Source organism: Quercus suber, unplaced genomic scaffold (genome assembly GCF_002906115.3).
Source record: "Quercus suber isolate HL8 unplaced genomic scaffold, Cork oak 2.0 scaffold_46, whole genome shotgun sequence".
NCBI classification, from domain to species: Eukaryota; Viridiplantae; Streptophyta; class Magnoliopsida; order Fagales; family Fagaceae; genus Quercus; species Quercus suber.
Genome location: NW_027069511.1, coordinates 661,400 through 681,904, shown reverse-complemented (window position 1 = coordinate 681,904; position 20,505 = coordinate 661,400). Strand labels below are relative to the sequence as shown.

Genomic DNA, 20,505 nt, shown 5'->3' with positions numbered 1-20,505 from the left:
TAATCAAGTACAATCACACAAATGAATATGACATTCATTGAACATAGACATATGTGATGTGTGTGGATATTAGAAATGAGATAGTCCTTAGTCTAATGTGAAGCTTTAATGATTAATTCAACCAAGACATACACAAATAGCACTAGATAATGTGACCCATCTCAATAATAGAAATATGTATATATGACCTCCTACAAACAACTTGATTATCATAACTTTGAAGCTTTTCATTTGGCTTCATATACATGACATCATTTGATCTTTTTGAAACAATACATCTCATTGAGAGATCAATGGCTGAAATTTTTGATATTTCAATTTGATGAGATAGCCTTTGGCTTTTTGGGCATCATACATTTTCTTTTTGGTCGCTTTCCCTTTTTCCTAGTCAAATACTAGTATGTGCAACAGGCTTTTGCAGCTCAATATTTCTTTTCCTTTGGAGATTTACATTTGGTGAGCTCTTTGAGTAAAAGCAATAAAATAAAATAGTGGGAAGATATATAGGCACAAGTCTATGCATGTCTCAAGATCAACAAAATTATTCACTAATCATTCATGACAAGATTGAAGATCTATTTACAATAGTTACATAGATTTCAAGATTTTTTCCACAATGATATAAGTGCATAGGGAACAAGCTAAGCTCGTAGATGCACAAAATCATTAGTACAAAGGTACAAGGCAAAACATGTTTAGAGACAAAACTCAACAATGTCGATCAAACTTTTTGGATTTTCTATTTTTTATGTTTTTTTTGTTTTTTTTTGGATTTTTTGACACAAAAGCAAGAAAAGATTGATCAAAACAGCAATGTAAAAACATTAAAAAAAATAAACAACCAAACAATTTTCAACTCAAATAAGCAAAAAACACACAACCAAGCATAGTCACAAATCATAGGAAGAATTGATGTATGAACATGTTGTAATACTTATGCATGAGTATCCCTCTTCACCCACACGTCACATGCGTTTGGGGTGATATCCCTATAGGATTGGGTATGAGAGTTAGGACTTTCAAACCTTCTAGTGAAGCTTTTCAAGCAGGTGGTGAATGCACCGATTATCTTCATCACGTCCATCACACTAGGATCACCATTTCGACCTCTTGATGACTCAACGGCCTAAGTCCTCTTATCATTTCTTGGGCCTCTTGACCTTTGATCAGTTGCATTCTTTAATGCTCTAAGCTTATGACAATTTGGTTTGGTGTGTCCTTGAAGTCCACAATGATGGCAAAAATGGTTCGTTCTTGGACCTCTTTGTGGTCTTGGAAGAGATTTCCCTCTAGCTTCAGGTTTGATCACTGATTGGTTACGGGGCTTGTTCAACACCCTTTGGTCAGCCATGTTTTTCTTCTTTTCATCAGCCACTACAGGTTCTTTGGCTTGCACAAACTTCACTTCTTTAGTGATTTTGGCAGCTGAACTACTTGCTCCAGTATATCCCAATCCAGATTTGTCTGAGAATTGATTTTCAGAGGAAATGACATCATTTAGTTTCTTGGTGGAGACCCTCTCTACCTTGGCATTTGCTTGAACTACCTTAAGCTCAAGAAATTTTTATCTTTGAGTAAGCTTTGGCCAGCTAATCATTTAGCGTCTCTATCTCACACTTGGCCTCCTTATGTTGCACTAGGAGACTTCTATAGTCCTCCTCTGCCTTCTTCATCTTTTTCACGACTGCCTTGGTCACATGTGCATACTCTCCTGATTTCTCAAGGAGTGAATTGAAGTTTTCTTGAAGGCCCCTTGTACTTTCATCTTCTTCAACATTCGATTTTCTACAATTCCCATTGATTCCTCATCACTATGCTCCTCAAGCTCTTGTACAAGCAAATTCAAGTCCTCCAAAGATTTAACATGAGCAATAGTCATAAAAGCGGAGTAATTCCCTTCTTCGCCACAGCTCTCCTCAGAATTAGAATTGGATGAATCCAAGTCACTAAGAGTTGTGGCATATGCCTTGCCCTTAGATTTCAAATAGTTGGGACACTCTTTCTTGAAATGTCCGTGTCCGTTGCACTCGAAGCAAGTGATTCCTTGTGTAGATTGGGACTCCTTTCCATCTTTCCTTTTGAATTCCTTTTTCTCCTTCCCAAAACTTTGGAATTTCCCTTTACCACCAAATTTTCCATTGTTCTTGAATTTCAAGAACTTTCGGAAATTCTTCACCAAATATGCCACATCTTTATCGACAACATCCTCATTCGATGAGTCATGAGCTTCGACCCTTTCATCAACCGTCTTAAGAGCAAGAGATTTGCTCGTCCTTTGTTCGGGCAATGACAATTCATAAGTCTGAAGTGAGCCAATCAATTCTTAGACTTTGATATCATTAAGGTCCTTACTCTCTTCAATCGCTGTCACCTTGGCATGGAAGCTCTTCGGCAATGAACGAAGGATTTTCCTCACAACTTTAGAGTCCTCTGTTTTCTCCTCCAAGTTGAACTTGTCGATGGCTACTTCATTCAGCTTGCTATAGAAAGAGTCAAAAGACTCATCCTCACTCATTTTCAGCTCCATTTATAGACAGTTTCCTACATATAGATTGTACTTAAAATTGTAAAATATTTAGTAATGTATAGATCCTATGAAGTTAAATATGCAACTATTATGTGTCTCCCTTAAAGGTAATATATGGACTTAACTAAAGTTTTACATCCTTCTCCCAAAAAAAAAAAAAAAAACTAAAGTTTTACATGATGAATAATGTTTTTTTTTTTTTTTTTTAATGCATTGTGGCAACATGGTTGGGATTTCTATACAAACTACAAATTGAGTAAATGCTAAAAGAAATATTTTTATTCATATTTGACATAAAAGAATCTTGATATTTGAAAATATGCATATGAAAATGTGGATCATATATGTTTCATTTTGAAATTTGATGTCTAGGAGGCGATATGTATGTTTGTCATGTCTTCCATCATGTTGTGAATATCTATTAATTGTTTTTGTGGAAATGAATAGTATGGGAGAAACATTGGTAGTATGTATTTGTTTCATCTTATAAAAAATGAAATAATATGGTTATTTCTTAATACACACACACACATAGTGTTTTTTCTTATAAAAAGTTAATTCATTTGTAACTATCTGGTGCATTGCACGGGATAGCGACTAGTTTATTAAATATTGGATGCGAGAGTAATTTAGACTAGTAAACTATTCATCCTAAACCAAATAAATCCCTTAAATAGTAATACTAGCCTTATCACTCGTGCTAAGCATGTACGATACGTCTCTTCTATACTACTATTTAAGAGGCTTTTCCTATTTGGGATGAACAATTTATCAGTCTAAAATATTCTCGCATCCAACATTTAATGAGGGAAAACAATTAAGAGCAAAATAGTAAAAATATGTCTATTAGCTCCCCCTAATTAGTTTACAAATTGAAATTTAAACGTTCTTCCAGTAATTCATAATTTCAAATTTCCTGTTATCATCAAGCAGTTACAAAGTTGTCCAATCTCTATCCTCAAGTCTCCTACAAATTTTGAAGAATTAAAAAAAAAAATATATATATATATATATATATTAAAAAAAAAAAACACAAGAAACCAATCTTCCTTTCTTCCTATGTTACTCAAGGCATTAAGAGCAGCGAGAACACATGAGTGAATAGAGTTCCAACGTATTTAATAAAATATTTGTTTCTATTAATGTCATTATCTATTGAGATAATTAAAAATAAATACACTCCAACCAATCAAAGGTTTCTTTTTACTCTTATCACCTTAAAATTTTTTTAATCAATATTGTTACTGTAATTGATCTTTCTTTCGAAAATAAATCTGGTGGCTTTGTTTGTAAATTCACACACACACATATATAATGTAGGGAACCTTTCTAAACAATAGCTCTTTGAAAACGCCTGTAGCCAGTAAAAACTACACGCAACTAACCCTACCCACTAGTATTATAAACTTTTTTATAAGATGGGGTTCTTTTCTGAAGAAGAACCATTTCGATTGTAAACATTGACTAAAAATGACACATTATCAACTAGTTGGATGGTAAATGTTGTGGGAAATTATACTTTACCACCCTGAATTATACTTCTGATTACACTTTGCACCATAAATTATGATCTTTGCTACACTTTGCACTCCAATATTAAGTTTACTATCAACTTGAATGAAAATATATGGAATCACATGAAAAGACCTAATTGCCTGTCTTATCAATGCTTTAAAAACAAAAGATAAATTAAACCATAAATTATACTCTTTATTACACTTAGTACCATAAACTTAGAATTTCCATCCAACTTATTAGTAAATTTATCATTGGGGTGCAAAGTGTAACAAGGATTATAGTTTAGGGTACAAAAAATGCATTTGAAAAGTTTAGAGTGTAAAGTGTAATACGGAATATAGTTTAGAGTAATAAAGTGTAATTTTTCCTAAATATTGACAACGTTGACGTGGCAAACCCAAATACCTATGGATAGGCAAATCCAATGGGCATCAATTTGGTTGATACGTAATTTTTTTAATATTAAAAACGATGCCTCGAGTTAAAAAAATGACATGTTATTACTCTATTAACTACATCGGTAAGGAAACTAACAATAGCTAACAAAATGATCGATAATGCTCATATATATATATATATATATATAAATTTTAGGGACCAATAACACTCGGTAAACTTCATGGATCAATTGTATATTTTGGCCTAAAATTTTTGTTAGCAAATTTTGTCATTTGGGCTAATTTTTTCGGGTTTTTCACTTGATAAATTTTGTTGTTGGGTTTGTGATTTTAGATTGGTAAATTTTTTGTTGTTATTTGGGCATCTTTTTTATGTTTAAGGGGACCAAGGCCGAGGATGTTGATAATGGGTCAAGTTTGATTTTTATGGGCCTAAGTTCTAAAATCAGTCAACCTAGTATTTATATTTTATAAGAAATTTGGGCTGGACAGAACATCAATATGATCAACTGAATCTCTCATTTTCTTGAGAAATCATAGGGTTCTTATGGTGGACAAATGACGTGATCTACTATTCCACTAAAAAACTTTCACTTATTTAAAATTGCTGAGTTATAAATTTTTTTTTAAATAGAAGCTGATTATTGACTTAACAGTTTTAAAAAAGTGAGAGTTTTTCAATGGAATGATGGACAAGTGATGTGGTCCACAAGAGGACGGTATAATTTCTCCATTTTCTGCTAGTATGAACACAAAATGTCAACTGCCTCTTTCCAATTCGTGTGTGCGCTAATGTGTTATGATGATGGGAATACTAAAATGTCAACTATGTGTTTGAGAATGTGTGCGCTAGTGTGCGTGTAACACAACAAAATTTAATCTGAACTTTAAAATGCGCATGTCCTTCTTAAAAGAAGAATGCCATCCACTAATCTTCTGCACTAATTCTTTTATTGTCATCTCAGTGTTAGCCATTTTCGTTGAGTTGAACGTCTACTCATCATGGTTTCAAATACCACAATAGAAAAATAAGATAAAAGAGACAATTCTCTTAGTCCTCCTACAAATCATTGCACCTATTGAATGTTTCTTGCCAAAAGATCTATTTCCACCTTCACTTAAAGCTCATTCCACATGCCCTCTATTACCTTTGCTCTCTCTTTGCCCCTAGGCTCTAGCTCCCGACTCTTCCCACTACTTTCACTTGTTTATTATTATTACTATTCTTATTCAATGTGAAAGTAGGAAAAGAAGGAGACGAGGATTCCACAAAAGAAACATTATTTGGGGTTTGCAATAATATCCACCATGATCTTCATCAAAACCTTAATTTTTCTTCTACTACAGCGTTTGGCTTTAACATCTAGTTATACATTGTTAGGCCATCACAACCCCCCTCTCCACTCTCTGCATACAGATAAGGCTGCTCTCATGGCATTCAAAAAAACTGTAATACATGATCCCAACTCCGCACTTGCTAACTGGGATGCGGCGGTTGATGTGTGCAACTTCACGGGAGTGACGTGCGACAAACAACATCACCGTGTAGCACAACTCAGTCTGAATAAAACTGAACTCGTCGGGCTGCTTTCCCCCATCCTTTCCAATCTTACTGGCCTTCGTATACTAGTGATTGTTGGCAATCACTTGTTCGGAAAAATTCCACCTGAATTTTGCTACCTTCGACGTCTCCACCGTCTCCATATTGAGGGGAACAATCTACATGGTTCAATACCAGACTCCTTTGCCCTTCTTTCCAAACTTACTAGACTACTTCTTAACCAAAACAATTTAAGCGGTACACTTCCACCTTCCTTGTTCTCCAACTGCACATTGTTACATAACATAGACTTCTCCAACAACTTCCTCACAGGCGAAATTCCAATAGAGATTGGAAATTGTCAAGCTCTATGGAACCTCAATTTATACAGCAATCAATTAGCTAGACAACTTCCTTTCTCTATAGCAAATGCTTCACAACTGTACAACATAGATGTGGAGTACAATTTTCTTTTTGGTGAACTGCCTTCAAAGCTTGTTGGGAATCTTCCTGAACTTGCCTTTCTTCACTTATCATATAATAAAATGGTAAGCCATGACAACAACACCAATCTTGATCCATTCTTCATTGCACTTGGAAACTGCACTAAGCTACTGGAGCTTGAATTGGCTGGCATCGGCCTTGGGGGAAGATTGCCTAGTTCCATTGGCCAACTTGGTGTCCAGCTAAACTATTTGTTACTACAGGAAAACCAACTCTTTGGATCAATTCCTCCAAATTTAGCAAATCTTTCTAACCTTTTAGTCCTGAATTTGACATACAATCTTCTAAATGGAAGGATACCTACAGAGATCAGTCAGTTATCAAGCTTACAACAACTTTTCTTATCACACAACCTTTTCACCAGTGCCATTCCTCCAGTACTAGGCAAGTTTTCTTCTCACCTGGGTCTGCTAGATCTATCACACAACAAATTCTCTGGTGAAATCCCAGCAATTCTAGGAAATTTGGTTCGAATAAATTACCTGTTTCTGAACAACAACCTTCTCTCAGGAATGATACCTCCAACTTTGGGACAGTGCATAGATCTGAATGAGCTTGACTTGTCATATAATAGATTGACAGGGAGCATCCCTCCAGAATTGTCAGGTATGCGCGAGATCAGAATTTTTATTAATCTTTCGCATAATCATCTCGAAGGGCCTTTGCCAATCGAGCTCAGCAAGCTAGCAAATGTGCAAGAGATGGATCTCTCTTCAAATAAACTTACTGGAAGTATCTTTCTTCAGATATCAAGCTGCATTGCATTGAGAGTGATAAATTTCTCAAACAACTCTCTGGAAGGGCATCTTCCAGAATCCTTAGGGGAACTTAAAAATCTTGAATCCTTTGATGTCTCACGAAACCAATTATCTGGAATGATTCCAATGAGCCTCAATAAAACTAACTCACTCACCTATCTAAATCTTTCACTGAACAACTTTGAGGGATTGATTCCCACTGGTGGCATCTTTGATTCAGTAACAAACATGTCATTCTTGGACAACCACCGACTTTGCAGGGCACTCTCCAGCAAAATTCCTGGCATTCCATTTTGCTCTCAAAAGAGACGCTGGTTTCATTCCCGTGTGTTCTTGATTATATTCATATTGGTCATTTTCATAACAGCATTCTTAACATTAATATGCTGTGTGATTGGATTTCGTTGTGTTAGAGTAATTATTCACTCACGGAAGGCTAGAACAGTCAGAAAACCAACTACACCAGAACTAATCCACAATATTCCAAGAATTACCTATAAAGAACTATCAGATGCAACCTCAGGATTTGATGATCAGAGACTAGTTGGGTCCGGTAGCTTTGGACGTGTCTATAGGGGAGTTCTTCCAGATGGTACAGCCATTGCAGTCAAGGTGTTACATTTGCAATCTGGAAACTCAACAAAGAGTTTTAACAGGGAATGCCAAGTCTTAAAGAGGATTCGTCATAGAAACCTGATAAGGATTATAACAGCATGCAGTCTACCTGATTTTAAGGCTCTTGTTCTTCCTTATATGGCAAATGGGAGCTTGGATTGCCGTCTTTATCTGCACTCGGACACTGGTTTGCGTTCAGGTTCGTCGGATTTGAGTCTTATCCAGAGGGTCAACATTTGCAGTGATATTGCTGAAGGGATGGCCTATCTGCATCATCATTCCCCTGTCAAAGTCATACACTGTGATCTAAAGCCAAGCAATGTTCTTCTCAATGATGACATGACGGCTCTAGTTTCTGATTTCGGGATTGCAAAGTTAGTTATGACAGCTGGAGGGGGAAATGGTGCTGCTGCTGAAATGGGAAATTCTACTGCAAATTTGTTATGTGGATCTATTGGATACATTGCACCGGGTACGGATTTCTCCCTTTTCTAGTATCTAGAAACATTTAAAATGAAACAAAGAAGAATTTCTTTTTCTTTGAGCTGGCTTTTAATGTGAATAGAGAAATGTTAATTCTATTGGAGCACATCTAAACTGATGCATTGTTATCAAAAAAGGCTATTCAAGAAAAGACGGTTTCCTTTCAAAAATTCTGTACGATCTTGTGGAGAATCAAGGCAGATTATAAACTCACTCAAGCATTAACAATAATAGCAAAAACAAGAATATTCAGTCAAACTTACCTCTTAACAGCAACCTGCATACACTGATCCCACATATCCTGTTTATCCTAACTGAATTTGTTGTTCAATTTTTTACCTACCACACTTTTTTCTTTTAATTAATTATTTTTTTTAATAATTTAGTGAAAACACAAACCTTTTCAGTTTTCAAAATTTTCTAATGCAGAGTATGGGTATGGATCAACCACATCAACAAAAGGGGATGTTTACAGCTTTGGCATTCTAGTGCTTGAGATGGTGACTAGAAAAAGACCAACAGATGACATGTTTGCTGGCGGGCTAAGCCTGCACAGATGGGTGAAGAGTCACTATCATGGAAGGATAGAAAGAGTGATAGATCCTTCTTTGGTAAGAGCTTCCAGAGATCAATCCCCTGAAGTATTGAAAATGTGGGAAGTTGCAATTGGAGAATTGATTGAGTTGGGCATCCTTTGCACACAGGACTCTCCATCTACTAGGCCTTCTATGCTTGATGCAGCCGATGATTTGGATCGCCTCAAGAGATACCTTTGTGGGGATACTACAGCAACCTTCGCCTCCTCTCTTGGAATTTCATCTTCTACCCTAGGCGATGACTAACAGTTCCTCTCTCTCTCTATATATATATGTACTTTCATGGAAATGCCATTTATTTTCTGATCTAGAATTCACCTGTTAAAATGTTTTGACTAACATATTAAAACTAAGCACATTCTTCTAATCTAAACAATCAGAACAGATGGGAGAAATAAGCTGAACCAAATCAATAATTGGTCCAATTCTATTCAGATGCTTTACATGCCAAGACATCCATATGAAGGCCTGCAAAGTCATCGAAATCCTAAGCTCCAGATGGGTTGTATTCACCGTAGGAAATGCAAAACATATAAATTACATTTACAAATTAGTTTTTTTTAAGAGAGTTTCAATTTATGGTGTCCATTCTTGACGATAATTCTTTATCATCAGACCAAGACACAAATTGGTTTTTTGTATAGGCGGTGATTGAATTATAGATCTTCTATTCAACTATCATAAACTTTACTAGTTAAGCTAATCGGAACCCACCATTTACAAATTAGTTGATCTATCATCTTGATCTAGTAACATCTTCTTCCCACAAATAAATCACATATACAAATTGCACAATCCAGCAAATATAAAAAAGAAATACAAATTACAAAACCTAGGACTTTTTTTTTTTTTTTTCCTTATATTATCTATATATATATATATATATTAATAAGGGTATTTTTGGAATAAGAAATTAAAGAATAAAGTGCCTGTTAGCGAATGGTAAAACCGACGACACCAATCCTCAAAGGAGCTGTTGGTCTCAAGAAAGGTCCATCTGGAACCTTGAGCCCTACACCAGCAGAAGCTGATGGCTGAGTAGACAGACCCCTGAAAGTTGACAGATACATTTTTGTATCAAGCGGACAAATCCCATCAACAGACGGATGGGCATACCGACGGATCCAATGTGGTCTTGCTTGGTCTCCACGCACGTTCATATATGGAAACATCTTGCGCACCACGCACAATGACCCTACCCCATGACTTTTGCCTTCCTAGTATGGAAGGTATCCCAAAGATCTTGGTGTCATTAACTCCACCTCCTCCTTATAAGGCAAAGCCCTGTATTCCCGGGATTTAGGTCTCCTCCGCATCATTATATAAACCACAGGTCTCCTCTTTTCCAAGGTACATAAAAAATCCAAAGTTCTCTCACTATAGAGTTCTTGGAGATTTCTCATTCACTAACTTAACCTTTGGAGGGTTTTTGGCCAGTAGCCCGCCGGTGCCTTCTGTTTGGTTCTTATTTTCTTATTCTTCAGGTACCTAATGGTGCGACCAAGGGCAATCAACTTACTGACGATTTTGGTGCATCATCAATTGGTGCCGTTTGTGGGAAACGAGTGATTAGCCATATCATCGCTTCTAAGACAAAGAGTTGCATGGTCCAAACATGATCAATGGCTACCATCAACTAGAAGACAGGGAACCCCTCCAACGCCTTGGAGAGACAAGTGCAAACCCTGGCAGCAGTAGTTGAACGGCTCACCTAGCGCAACCAAGAGTTAGAGCAACAGCTAAACCAGGGGAATGAGTGACGTCCTTAAGATCAACGCAATAGATGGGACAACGAGGAGAAGAACGACAGTTACCTTTCGACGGGAGATTGGCAGGAGAGGGAGGATCAAGAAGAAAGCAACATCCCTAGTAGGTGAGATGGGTAGGAAGACACCAACTACTCGTCGGAATTAGAAATCAGCACAATGCGCAAGGCCCAAGATATGCAAATAATGAAGGAGAAGATGGACATGATAATGAATGCCATAAGGGGACGGGTATCCACCAACTTGGACGAGTTAGTTCAGCGGTGAATAGGTAACTTCTTTCTCCCTCCCAGCCAAGTTCTGAATGCCATAGGTGGAAATGAACGATAGGTCAAGGGACTTCCTTGACCATTTGGAATCATTGAAGACCCTCATACACCTATAAGGGGTTTCAGATGAGATTATGTGCAGGGTGTTCCCTACTACACTCAAGCAACTAGCAAGGGTATGGTTCAACAGACTGACTCCCAATACCATCTCTACCTTTAAGGAATTGAGTGAACACTTTGTCACCTACTTCATTGAAGGACAGAGGTACAAGAGGTCTAATAGGTCATAATCTGAATGACCCCTAGTGATTAACCCTAATTAATTAATTTAGCCAAGTAATTAATTAATCATGCAATTTTATGGAAGCACAAACAAATCACCAACAACTAAATATGCAGCGGAAAATAAATAACACGGTGATTTGTTTACGAATGGGGAAAACCCTTACGGCAAACACCCCACCGGGTGATTTTCAGGTCACTACTCCCGAAACTCTACTATTATCAAATCAAGCGGTTATAAGTAAAGGAATCCCAAGTACCTTAACAACCTACAGTTGAACCCTTACCCCAATACCCAATTGGACTTAATCTGTAGCGACAGTTCCCTCCTTTGATGCACGGCTCTCAAGTACGTGACTAACCAATGCATGGATCCAAGTACGCGACTTCTGAACACCAACTAAGGAAGAATGGTTGGCTGCAAAGTTCTTCAGTTCATCCTTTATGATGAATAGCAGGAAGATGCTTGGTTACAAAACCCTACGGTGCAAATACACAGCAACTTCTTGATGGATGATGAACTAGGTCAAGAATTTTGTCTTTTGATCACAATTTGCTTGAACAGAGATTGCTCAATGCTAATGCAACTTGTGTCACACTTGACGGCTCTTAAAATAATCCTTTTATATGTTTAGGGTTAGAAGAAAAGAAAGCCCAAAAACATATTCACGGATCCCAAGAAAATCATATTAGAAATCTAAAATTTTAAATCTCGACAGATAGCAGGTGTCGAGGTAGCTATCGAGCAGGTGTCGAGGTAGCTATCGAGCAGGTGTCGAGCTTTAAAAACTTTGCACTTCAGCTTGCTTTTTCTTGGACAGACTTGATGACTTCAACACTTGACCTTGAAACATTGTTTCTTGAAGTATTAAAAACACCTAGAACTACCCAATTACAAGTAGAGTGCGTTTTGTCAAAGGATTAGCCAATTTACATAAATAAGTAACATATGTTTTTAATCAAGTTAAAACATATATGTCCTAACAATCTCCCCCTTTGGCAATCCGTGACAAAACCACAACAAACAAATGAGCATATAAGAGAAGTCATAAATCACTCAACTCATATTCACTTGTTTGAATACAATAAAATCTATCCTAACACAAACTCTTGAAAAACTTTGCAAGAAGAGAGTTTATGGCAAGTAGACTTTGACAACTTGTATTTCTAAAACACTTTAAACAAAACTCATCAAGGCATCTTGTGTGAAACAGAAATAAATAGATTGCATACAAGTATGAAGAACACGTGTATAAAGATAGAAAAGAAACAACACATGAAGAAGAGAGGTGAAAGAAACATACATCAACATATATAAGAGATAAGATAAGTACAATGTATGTAAAATGCTCAAAGGATCTCATATACAAGACCAATGTATCTAAGATATAAGAAAGAATACATATATAGCCTCACTACATCCCTCAAAAAATGACAACACTCCCCCTATCAAAAATGTCCTATACTAACTCCTCCCCTAAGATGACTACTCTCATAGCCCAAAACTACTCCCCCTTTTTTTCACGAGTGACAAAGGGTAGAGTGTCATGTAGACATCTCATCGGCAGAGCTAGCATCCCCATCATCATCATCATCATCATCTTCAGAATCTGAAGCTGGTGGAGTAGGTGGTGAAGGAGTAGCCTCTAGAGCAAATCCACCCATGGTCGCCTGCCGTCGTGCAATACGACCAACACGAACATTTACTTGATACAACTCAGCAGAGAGTGTATCAAGACGAGTGTCCATGCGCTGCAGCTGCACCATAATATCTCTAAGGGATACATCGCTCGAAGAGGATGAAGGAGCAGATGTAGATGGAGCTGATCTGGATGGAGCCGAACGGGAGGGAGGAGTGGCACCCGGCTGTCTCGACCTGAACTGCGCCTCACTACGTTTTACGGTAGCGGCATCTATGGCAGATATGTGTGTGAAGTGGTCGGACACAGGAAAGGGAATGGAAAAATGGTGTAGGATTCGCGTGATAGCAGAAGGAAAGATGAGCTTATCACGGGACGCCGAATCAAGATAAACATCTATGATAGACCGGATGAAGTGAGAAGGAAAGTCTATTGTAAGATGCTCTAGCAGGGATAGCAAAAATCAAGCATGAGGCTCTGTGATAGAGTTATAGTGAGAAAGAGGATAGAGAACAAAAGTCATCACCATGTTAATAAATCTAGGACCTTTAGCAAAAGGCCTACATGATGTGAACTGATGCTCACCCCAATCAACAAGGCACTCACAAAAAGCGGAAATGAGCTCATCTTTGGACACAGTCCTCAGACGCTCACAAGAGGGGTAATCAGGAAACTCTATCCTAGGTACCCGAAGCACATCCGCAACAAGCTGCGGTGTGACAGGGATGCGCGTACCTCAAATGCGAGTGAAGAAGTGAGGTACTGAAAGATCAATCCCGTGCATGTTGGAGTAGAACTCCTGTATCAGCACGAGAGGGCAAGTGACCGAGATGTCACACAGTGACCCCCATCCCCTACTGTGAATGATAGAGGGAAGGTCAGTATCGGCGAAGTCCGCCAGAATAACTTGGCGTTCCGAATGAACACCTCGTTTAGAAAAGTTCTCCGAAAATGCCTTATGGGCATCTCCATCACGGTACCGAAGGTTAAAGGGAGCAGTATTAAAAGAAGTAGAAGCTCCAGAACGCAGAGGGTTCCGAGCAGGAGTGGATTTACGTTTGGGTGCCATAGACACTACTAACGTAAAAGAATGAGAGAGAGAGAGAAAGACACTCAGAAAATTTCCCAAAACAGTTCAAAAATGACAAATATTTTGAATAACAAGTACGTATGCATGGGAATGCATGATCATGTGATATGCAAAACAAAAATTTCATCATGGGCTCAGCCCAATCCAATCCTACCAGCACACAGCATATAGCACACATCTAAATGTATGTAAATATCATTATAATGCACATGAAATGCAATGTATGACATTTTAACAACATTTAAGTGAAAACCCAACCCAAAATTTCAATAAAAACTCAACAATTTTGAAAAACCCCAAACTTTTATGAAAAATCCCAAAAACTAGGTTTTAAAACATGCAATGCATGAAAAAGGAAGAGAAAAGTGAACTTACCAAGCGATTTGAGCAAGAAATGATCAAGATCCAAGAGGGTTGGAGGATTTGAGTGAAAGGAGAGTGAAAGGGAGATGAACAGACACGGAGAGATCGAGAGAGATCGAGTGAGAAATGAAGAAAATCGCGACAGATCCTTAAATAGGCACCTCAGTAAATCTCGACAGCTGAGGTGTCGAGAGGTATCGAGGATGCTGTCGAGAAAGGTATCGAGGAATTTGCCGTCGACAGCTGAAGGTATCGAGAGGTATCGAGATGCAAGAAGAAATTCAGATACGTGAAGCTCGATCGATCGCAAAGGTGTCGAGAAGGTATCGAGGAGACAGAAGATATCTCGATCGATCCACAAGGTGTCGAGACAGGTGTCGAGAAAGAAGACTCAAACACACTAAGTGAATCTCGATCGATCCGTCAGGTGTCGAGAATCTATCGAGGGAACAGAAACTTTCTCGATCGATCCATCAGGTGTCGAAAAGGTGTCGAGATTGCGATAACAAACAACTTGAGAAGCTCGACAGATGACCAGGTATCGAGGAGGTGTCGAGGGAGGTGTCGAGCCAGCAGTAAAAAGCAGTTTTTCGAGAAGGGAAAAACACAGACATGAATGCAATCCAACACACATCTCAACCAAAGATCCACTCAACATATAAACCTCTCAAAAACATCTCTCAACAAGAAAATAAGCACAAGGATCATGCAAAACACACACACACACTAAACAAGTCTAACCAATTTTATATTTCAAAAACAAGTTATGACAGTTTAGTGAGCATACATTAGCACATGTAAAACCTTTGTGATGGCCAAATCACATTGTACCTGCACATGTATCAAAAGTAGCAAAGAATATTGCGTGTTGTGTGTGAAAAACATCGCAAGATTGCATATGTGTATAAATGTTATGACGATCTGAGATATGAGAAAATAACTTTTAACTCACACACAATCATAACTGTTTGATGGGGACTATCACCTTCGAGGTACATCCTATAACTCCCACATCTCCTAGAATACACGCTTGCAACCATATATAAAGCATTTTTAATCTTTTTGCTTTTTATTTTCTTTGCATGTTTTCTTTTATTTTAGCATATCATACATGGGTATATAAAAGAGAGAAAAGAAATACCCAAGATGTTAAGCATTTGACATCGCACTTTTGCTATGCCGAAGCATACGAATGTCTTTGACACTGCACTTTTGCTATGCCGAAGCATACAGGTGTCATATTATGATTGGCGGGCAACAGTGGTGAGATGGTTATTTATGCCTTTCTCTTAGGATTTTCTAGTCCTACCCGTCAAAAAGAGTGATATGAGTGTTAAGTTTTAAGAGATAACCTAATCTTACTCATCACAAACAAGAGCCACAAAGCTCACTTGCTTAGTTGTGCATAGAGATGCTCATCTAAGTTACAAGAGATACAAAGTTTAGAAAACTTTGTTTCATTGGCCATCCAAGGTACACAAGTACCAAAGTACACAAAACACACACTGTTTTTGTATTTTTCTAATTTTTCAATTTTTTTTTTTTATATCAAAAACAAAATAAACAAAATTGAAGGTAAACACACAAAATATGTTAAACAAAATAAAGCAAAAACTAGACTGACTCAGCAAAAAAACAAAACACACAAGCAATGCAATACAAAGAAAAACAATAAGGGAAAAGAAGGTGATGAAATCACTTAAAATCCTTTTTCTTCCACACCTTGGAAGATCCTTTCCTTTGATTGAATCCTTGAACCGGCAGTGAGGGGGAAGAATTTAACCCGTTCAAGTTCGAAAGGAACATGAGGGCTTTCAGAAGATCTTCAAGAGGAGCAAGAGAGGATTGAATCTGAATTTGGCTTCCAGATGCTATCATGCCATTGCTCTATTGAGTGGCTAACCACTTATAGCAATTTGGTCTAGTATGACCGGCAGCTCCACAATGATGACAGAGATGCTGCTTCTTTTGTTTAGGCTTTTGAGAGTTAGCCTTCTTGGCCCTAGGGTTTTTAGCATCTTTCTCATCTTGCTTAGGGGGTGCTCTTAAGATAGATTTACCCTTGTCTAAGTTCTCACTAGCTAATTCAATTTTAACATCAATATTCTCAATTTCAGTATTATTAGCAGGAGGAACAAAAACAGTATTGCTAGTAGAAGCAGTATTAGAGAAAGAAATACCATACCATAAACCAGTTTGATCCGAAGCAGATTTCTGATTGCTAAGCATCTCATCAAGCTTTGCACTTGAAGTCCTCTCTAGTTGAGCTCTAACTTGAAACAGCTCTGCTTCAAGCTTCTTGGTCTTCTCAGCCAGAAAGTTGTTTTCAAATCTCAGTGCTCCAATAGTTTGATTCGCCTCATCAAACTTTGTGGACAACTCTTCACGATCAAGTTCCACATCACTGAGCTTCTTGGTGGCCAACCTGTATAATTTCTCATGCTTTTCAGAGAGCTTGTAAAGCTTCTCATAGGCTGAATGGATATCATCTTGATCATCCATTTTCTCAAAATTTGACTCCACCAGTTCTTCTTCTTCATCCACTTCTTCAACATTCCCTTTAGTAGGATTGACTGTGGCAGTGAAGGCATTTAAGATTCCGTCATCCTCATTGTCAGAATCATCTTCAGGCTCAGTGTCACTTAGAGTTGCAGCAAGTGCCTTGCTTTTCCCAATGCTCTTGAGATATGTAGGACACTCATGTTTCATGTGTCCGAACCCATGACATCCAAAGCACTTTGGTCCTGCAGGAACAGTGTACTGACCACCATCCTTAGCATCCTTCTTCCCTTTGTCTTGGCTTTTAAACTGAGAAGAACTGAACTGCCTATGGTCCTTGTCGAAGCTCCTTCCATTGGCATTCTTCATAAACTTCTTGAACTGCCGAGTGATGTAGGACTTCATCTTAGAATCTTCATCATCGGAAGACTCATCTGTATCACTGCTCTTTGCCTTCAAGGCCTTGCTTTTACCTTTACTTGACTTGCCAATCCTAGATAGTCCTATCTCATAGGTTTGCAAGTTTCCTACCAGCTCAGTCAAAGGAATCTTGTCAATGTCCTTTGATTCCTCTATTGCCGTAATCTTGACATGGAATCTCTCAGGTAGAGATCTGAGCACCTTCCTCACAATCTTGGGTTCAGGGATAGTTTCCCCAAGATTGAAGGCTGAGTTCACTATGTCCTTGAGCTTGGCATAGAACTCATCAAACGACTCATCCTCCTCCATCTTAATTTCTTCAAAGCTTGTAGTGAGCCTCTGAAGCTTTGAATCTTTGACAGCCTTTGTACCTTCATAGGTAGTCTGGAGGATGGTCCAAGCCTCCTTAGCAGTTTCAGTTGAGGATATCTTCTTGAACTCCTCATTTGTGACTGCGCTAAATAGGGCATTTAACGCTTTGCTATTGAAGTTAGCCGCCTTGATCTTAGTATCATCCCAATCGGCCGGATCTTCTGTTGGCTTAGTCCAGCCAATCTCTACAGCTTGCCACACCTTTTCATCTAAAGGCTGCAAGAAAGCTCTCATGCGTACTTTCCAGTATGCATAGTTAGTGCCATCAAATAAAGGAGGTATAATTAAAGATTGTCCTCTATCCATGAGAAACAGGGGTCAATGGATCAACACAGCAAAGATCAAACCCTAATCAGAGTGTGCCCGCTTTGATACCACTTGATAGGTCACAATCTGAATAACCCCTAGTGATTAACCCTAATTAATTAATTTAGCCAAGTAATTAATTAATCAATTAATCATGCAATTTTATGGAAGCACAAACAAATCACCAACAACTAAATATGCAGCAGAAAATAAATAACACGATGATTTGTTTACGAATGGGAAAAACCCTTACGGCAAAAACCCCACCTGGTGATTTTCAGGTCACCACTCCCGAAACTTCACTATTATCAAATCAAGCGGTTACAAGTAAAGGAATCCCAAGTACCTTACCAACTTACAGTTGAACCCTTACCCCAATACCCAATTGGACTTGATCTGTAGCGACAGTTCCCTCCTTTGATGCACGGCTCCCAAGTACGTGACTAACCAATGCACGGATCCAAGTACACGACTTCTGAACACCAACTAAGGAAGAATGGTTGGCTGCAAAGTTCTTCAGTTCATCCTTTATGATGAATAGCAGGAAGATGCTTGGTTACAAAACTCTACGGTGCAAATACACAGCAACTTCTTGATGGATGATGAACTAGGTCAAGAACTTCGTCTTTTGATCACAATTTGCTTGAACAGAGATTGCTCAATGCTAATGCAACTTGTGTCACACTTGACAGCTCTTAAAATAATCATTTTATATGTTTAGGGTTAGAAGAAAAGAAAGCCCAAAAACATATTCACGGATCCCAAGAAAATCATATTAGAAATCTAAAATTTTAAATCTCGATAGATAGTAGGTGTCGAGGTAGCTATCGAGCAGGTGTCAAGCTTTAAAAACTTTGCACTTCAGCTTGCTTTTTCTTGTACAGACCTGATGACTTCAACACTTGACCTTGAAACATTGTTTCTTGAAGTATTAAAAACACCTAGAACTACGCAATTACAAGTAGAGTGCGTTTTGTCAAAGGATTAGCCAATTTACATAAATAAGTGACATATGTTTTTAATCAAGTTAAAACATATATGTCCTAACAAGGTCCTCAACAAGCCTGTTGATATGTGACTCGTTTCAACAAGAAGGCCCTTTTGATTAACAAAGCCGATGATAAAGTTTGGGTCACCACATTTACCAACGGGCTCTATCTAGGAGTGTTCCTTTTCTCCATCTACAAGAACGACCGAAAGACAATGGCCGATATGCTATACAAGGCCATGAAGTATATGAATACTGAAGATGCCATGATTGCCTGAGGGGGTAGGCCAAAGAAAAGAGAAAGACAAGATGATCCCCATCTTGACAAAGGAAGAAAATTTGCCCGAACAAGTGATTGAAGGGACGATAGGAGATCAAGACCTTCGCCTGGGAGGATTGTGAACTTCATGCCACTAAATACCCTGCTGGAACAAGTTCTTATGCAGATAAGGGACGACACGACGTTGACTTTGCTGGACAAGCTAAACGCCGGTCCAAACAAAAGGTTCAGAAACAAGTATTGCCAGTTCAATCGAGATCGTGGGCACAACACTTCCAAAATGTTATGAACTAAAGTAGTAGATTGAAGCCCTCATCAAGCAAGAAAAATTACAACAATTTGTCAGAAGCAGAAAGAACCTGCCAAGGAACCCTAAACCCAACCAATGGGTCGAAGAAAGACCAAGGAACCCACTTGGAGAGATAAGGGTGATTGTAGGAGGAAGTATAATGGTTGGCTCCTTTAAGAAGACGAGAAAGACATATTTATAGATGGTGCAAAACGTCTAGATTTTTGGCTGGCCACCTAAAATGACTAGGGTTGATAACCCAGCCATCAATTTCACGGAAGAGGACGCCCGACGTCTCCACCACCCTCATGACGATGCTTTGGTCATCAACTTGTCGATAGCGGACTTCAACACCCAATGAGTGCTAATGGATAATGGGAATTCTACGGACATCCTTTACTACCTTACATTCCAGTAAATGAGGATCGACAAGGAGCACCTCCTGCCTTCATACACACTGCTAGTCTGATTTGGTGGTACCAAGGTCTTCCCTGTCAGGACCATCACCCTACCAGTAACCATTGGAACGTACCGTCAGTAGCTCACTAAGGAGGTTATTTACCTAGTCATCGATTAGTCCTTTGCCTACAATGCCATCATTAGGCGACCTATGTTCAATGCATGAAAAGCAGCCACGTCTACATACCATTTACTGGTAAAGTTCCCAACGGAGTATGGGATAGGAGAAGCACACGGAGATCAAATGGCCTTTAGAAATACGTGAATGCTACATAGCCATGCTAGAAATGGATGATCATTTGTAATCGTTAAACATTGAGGAGCGACGAGTCATGGTAGAAACAACAGAAGACCTAGAGGAAATCTCCTGGACGATAATGTCCCAAGTCAGATCACCTGTATCAGTACGCAAGCCAATCCATTAGTCTGCAAGGAGCTCGGCCTCTTCTTGAAGAATAATCAAGATGTCTTCACTTGGACCCATGAGAACATGCTAGGGATTAATCCAATTGTCATGGTTCACATGCTCAATGTGTCCTCATC

At 38.5% G+C, this 20,505-nt stretch overlaps 1 protein-coding gene across 1 annotated transcript; it reads left to right on the top strand.

The window, feature by feature from the left end:
* The first annotated feature begins 5,874 nt into the window (after window positions 1-5,874).
* LOC111998126 (putative leucine-rich repeat receptor-like serine/threonine-protein kinase At2g24130) lies at window positions 5,875-9,228 on the top strand. Its single transcript, XM_065771619.1, has 2 exons — window positions 5,875-8,332; window positions 8,773-9,228. The coding sequence occupies exons 1-2, from the start codon at window positions 5,875-5,877 to the stop codon at window positions 9,183-9,185; spliced, it is 2,871 nt and encodes a 956-aa protein (XP_065627691.1). The 3' UTR covers window positions 9,186-9,228.
* The last annotated feature ends 11,277 nt before the right edge of the window (window positions 9,229-20,505 follow it).

Coding starts and splice junctions, on each gene's coding strand:
- LOC111998126 (XM_065771619.1), top strand. CDS start 5,875: ATGGCATTCAAAAAAACTGTAATACATGATCCCAACTCCGCACTTGCT. Junction 8,333..8,772: donor TATTGGATACATTGCACCGG/GTACGGATTTCT, acceptor TTTCTAATGCAG/AGTATGGGTATGGATCAACC.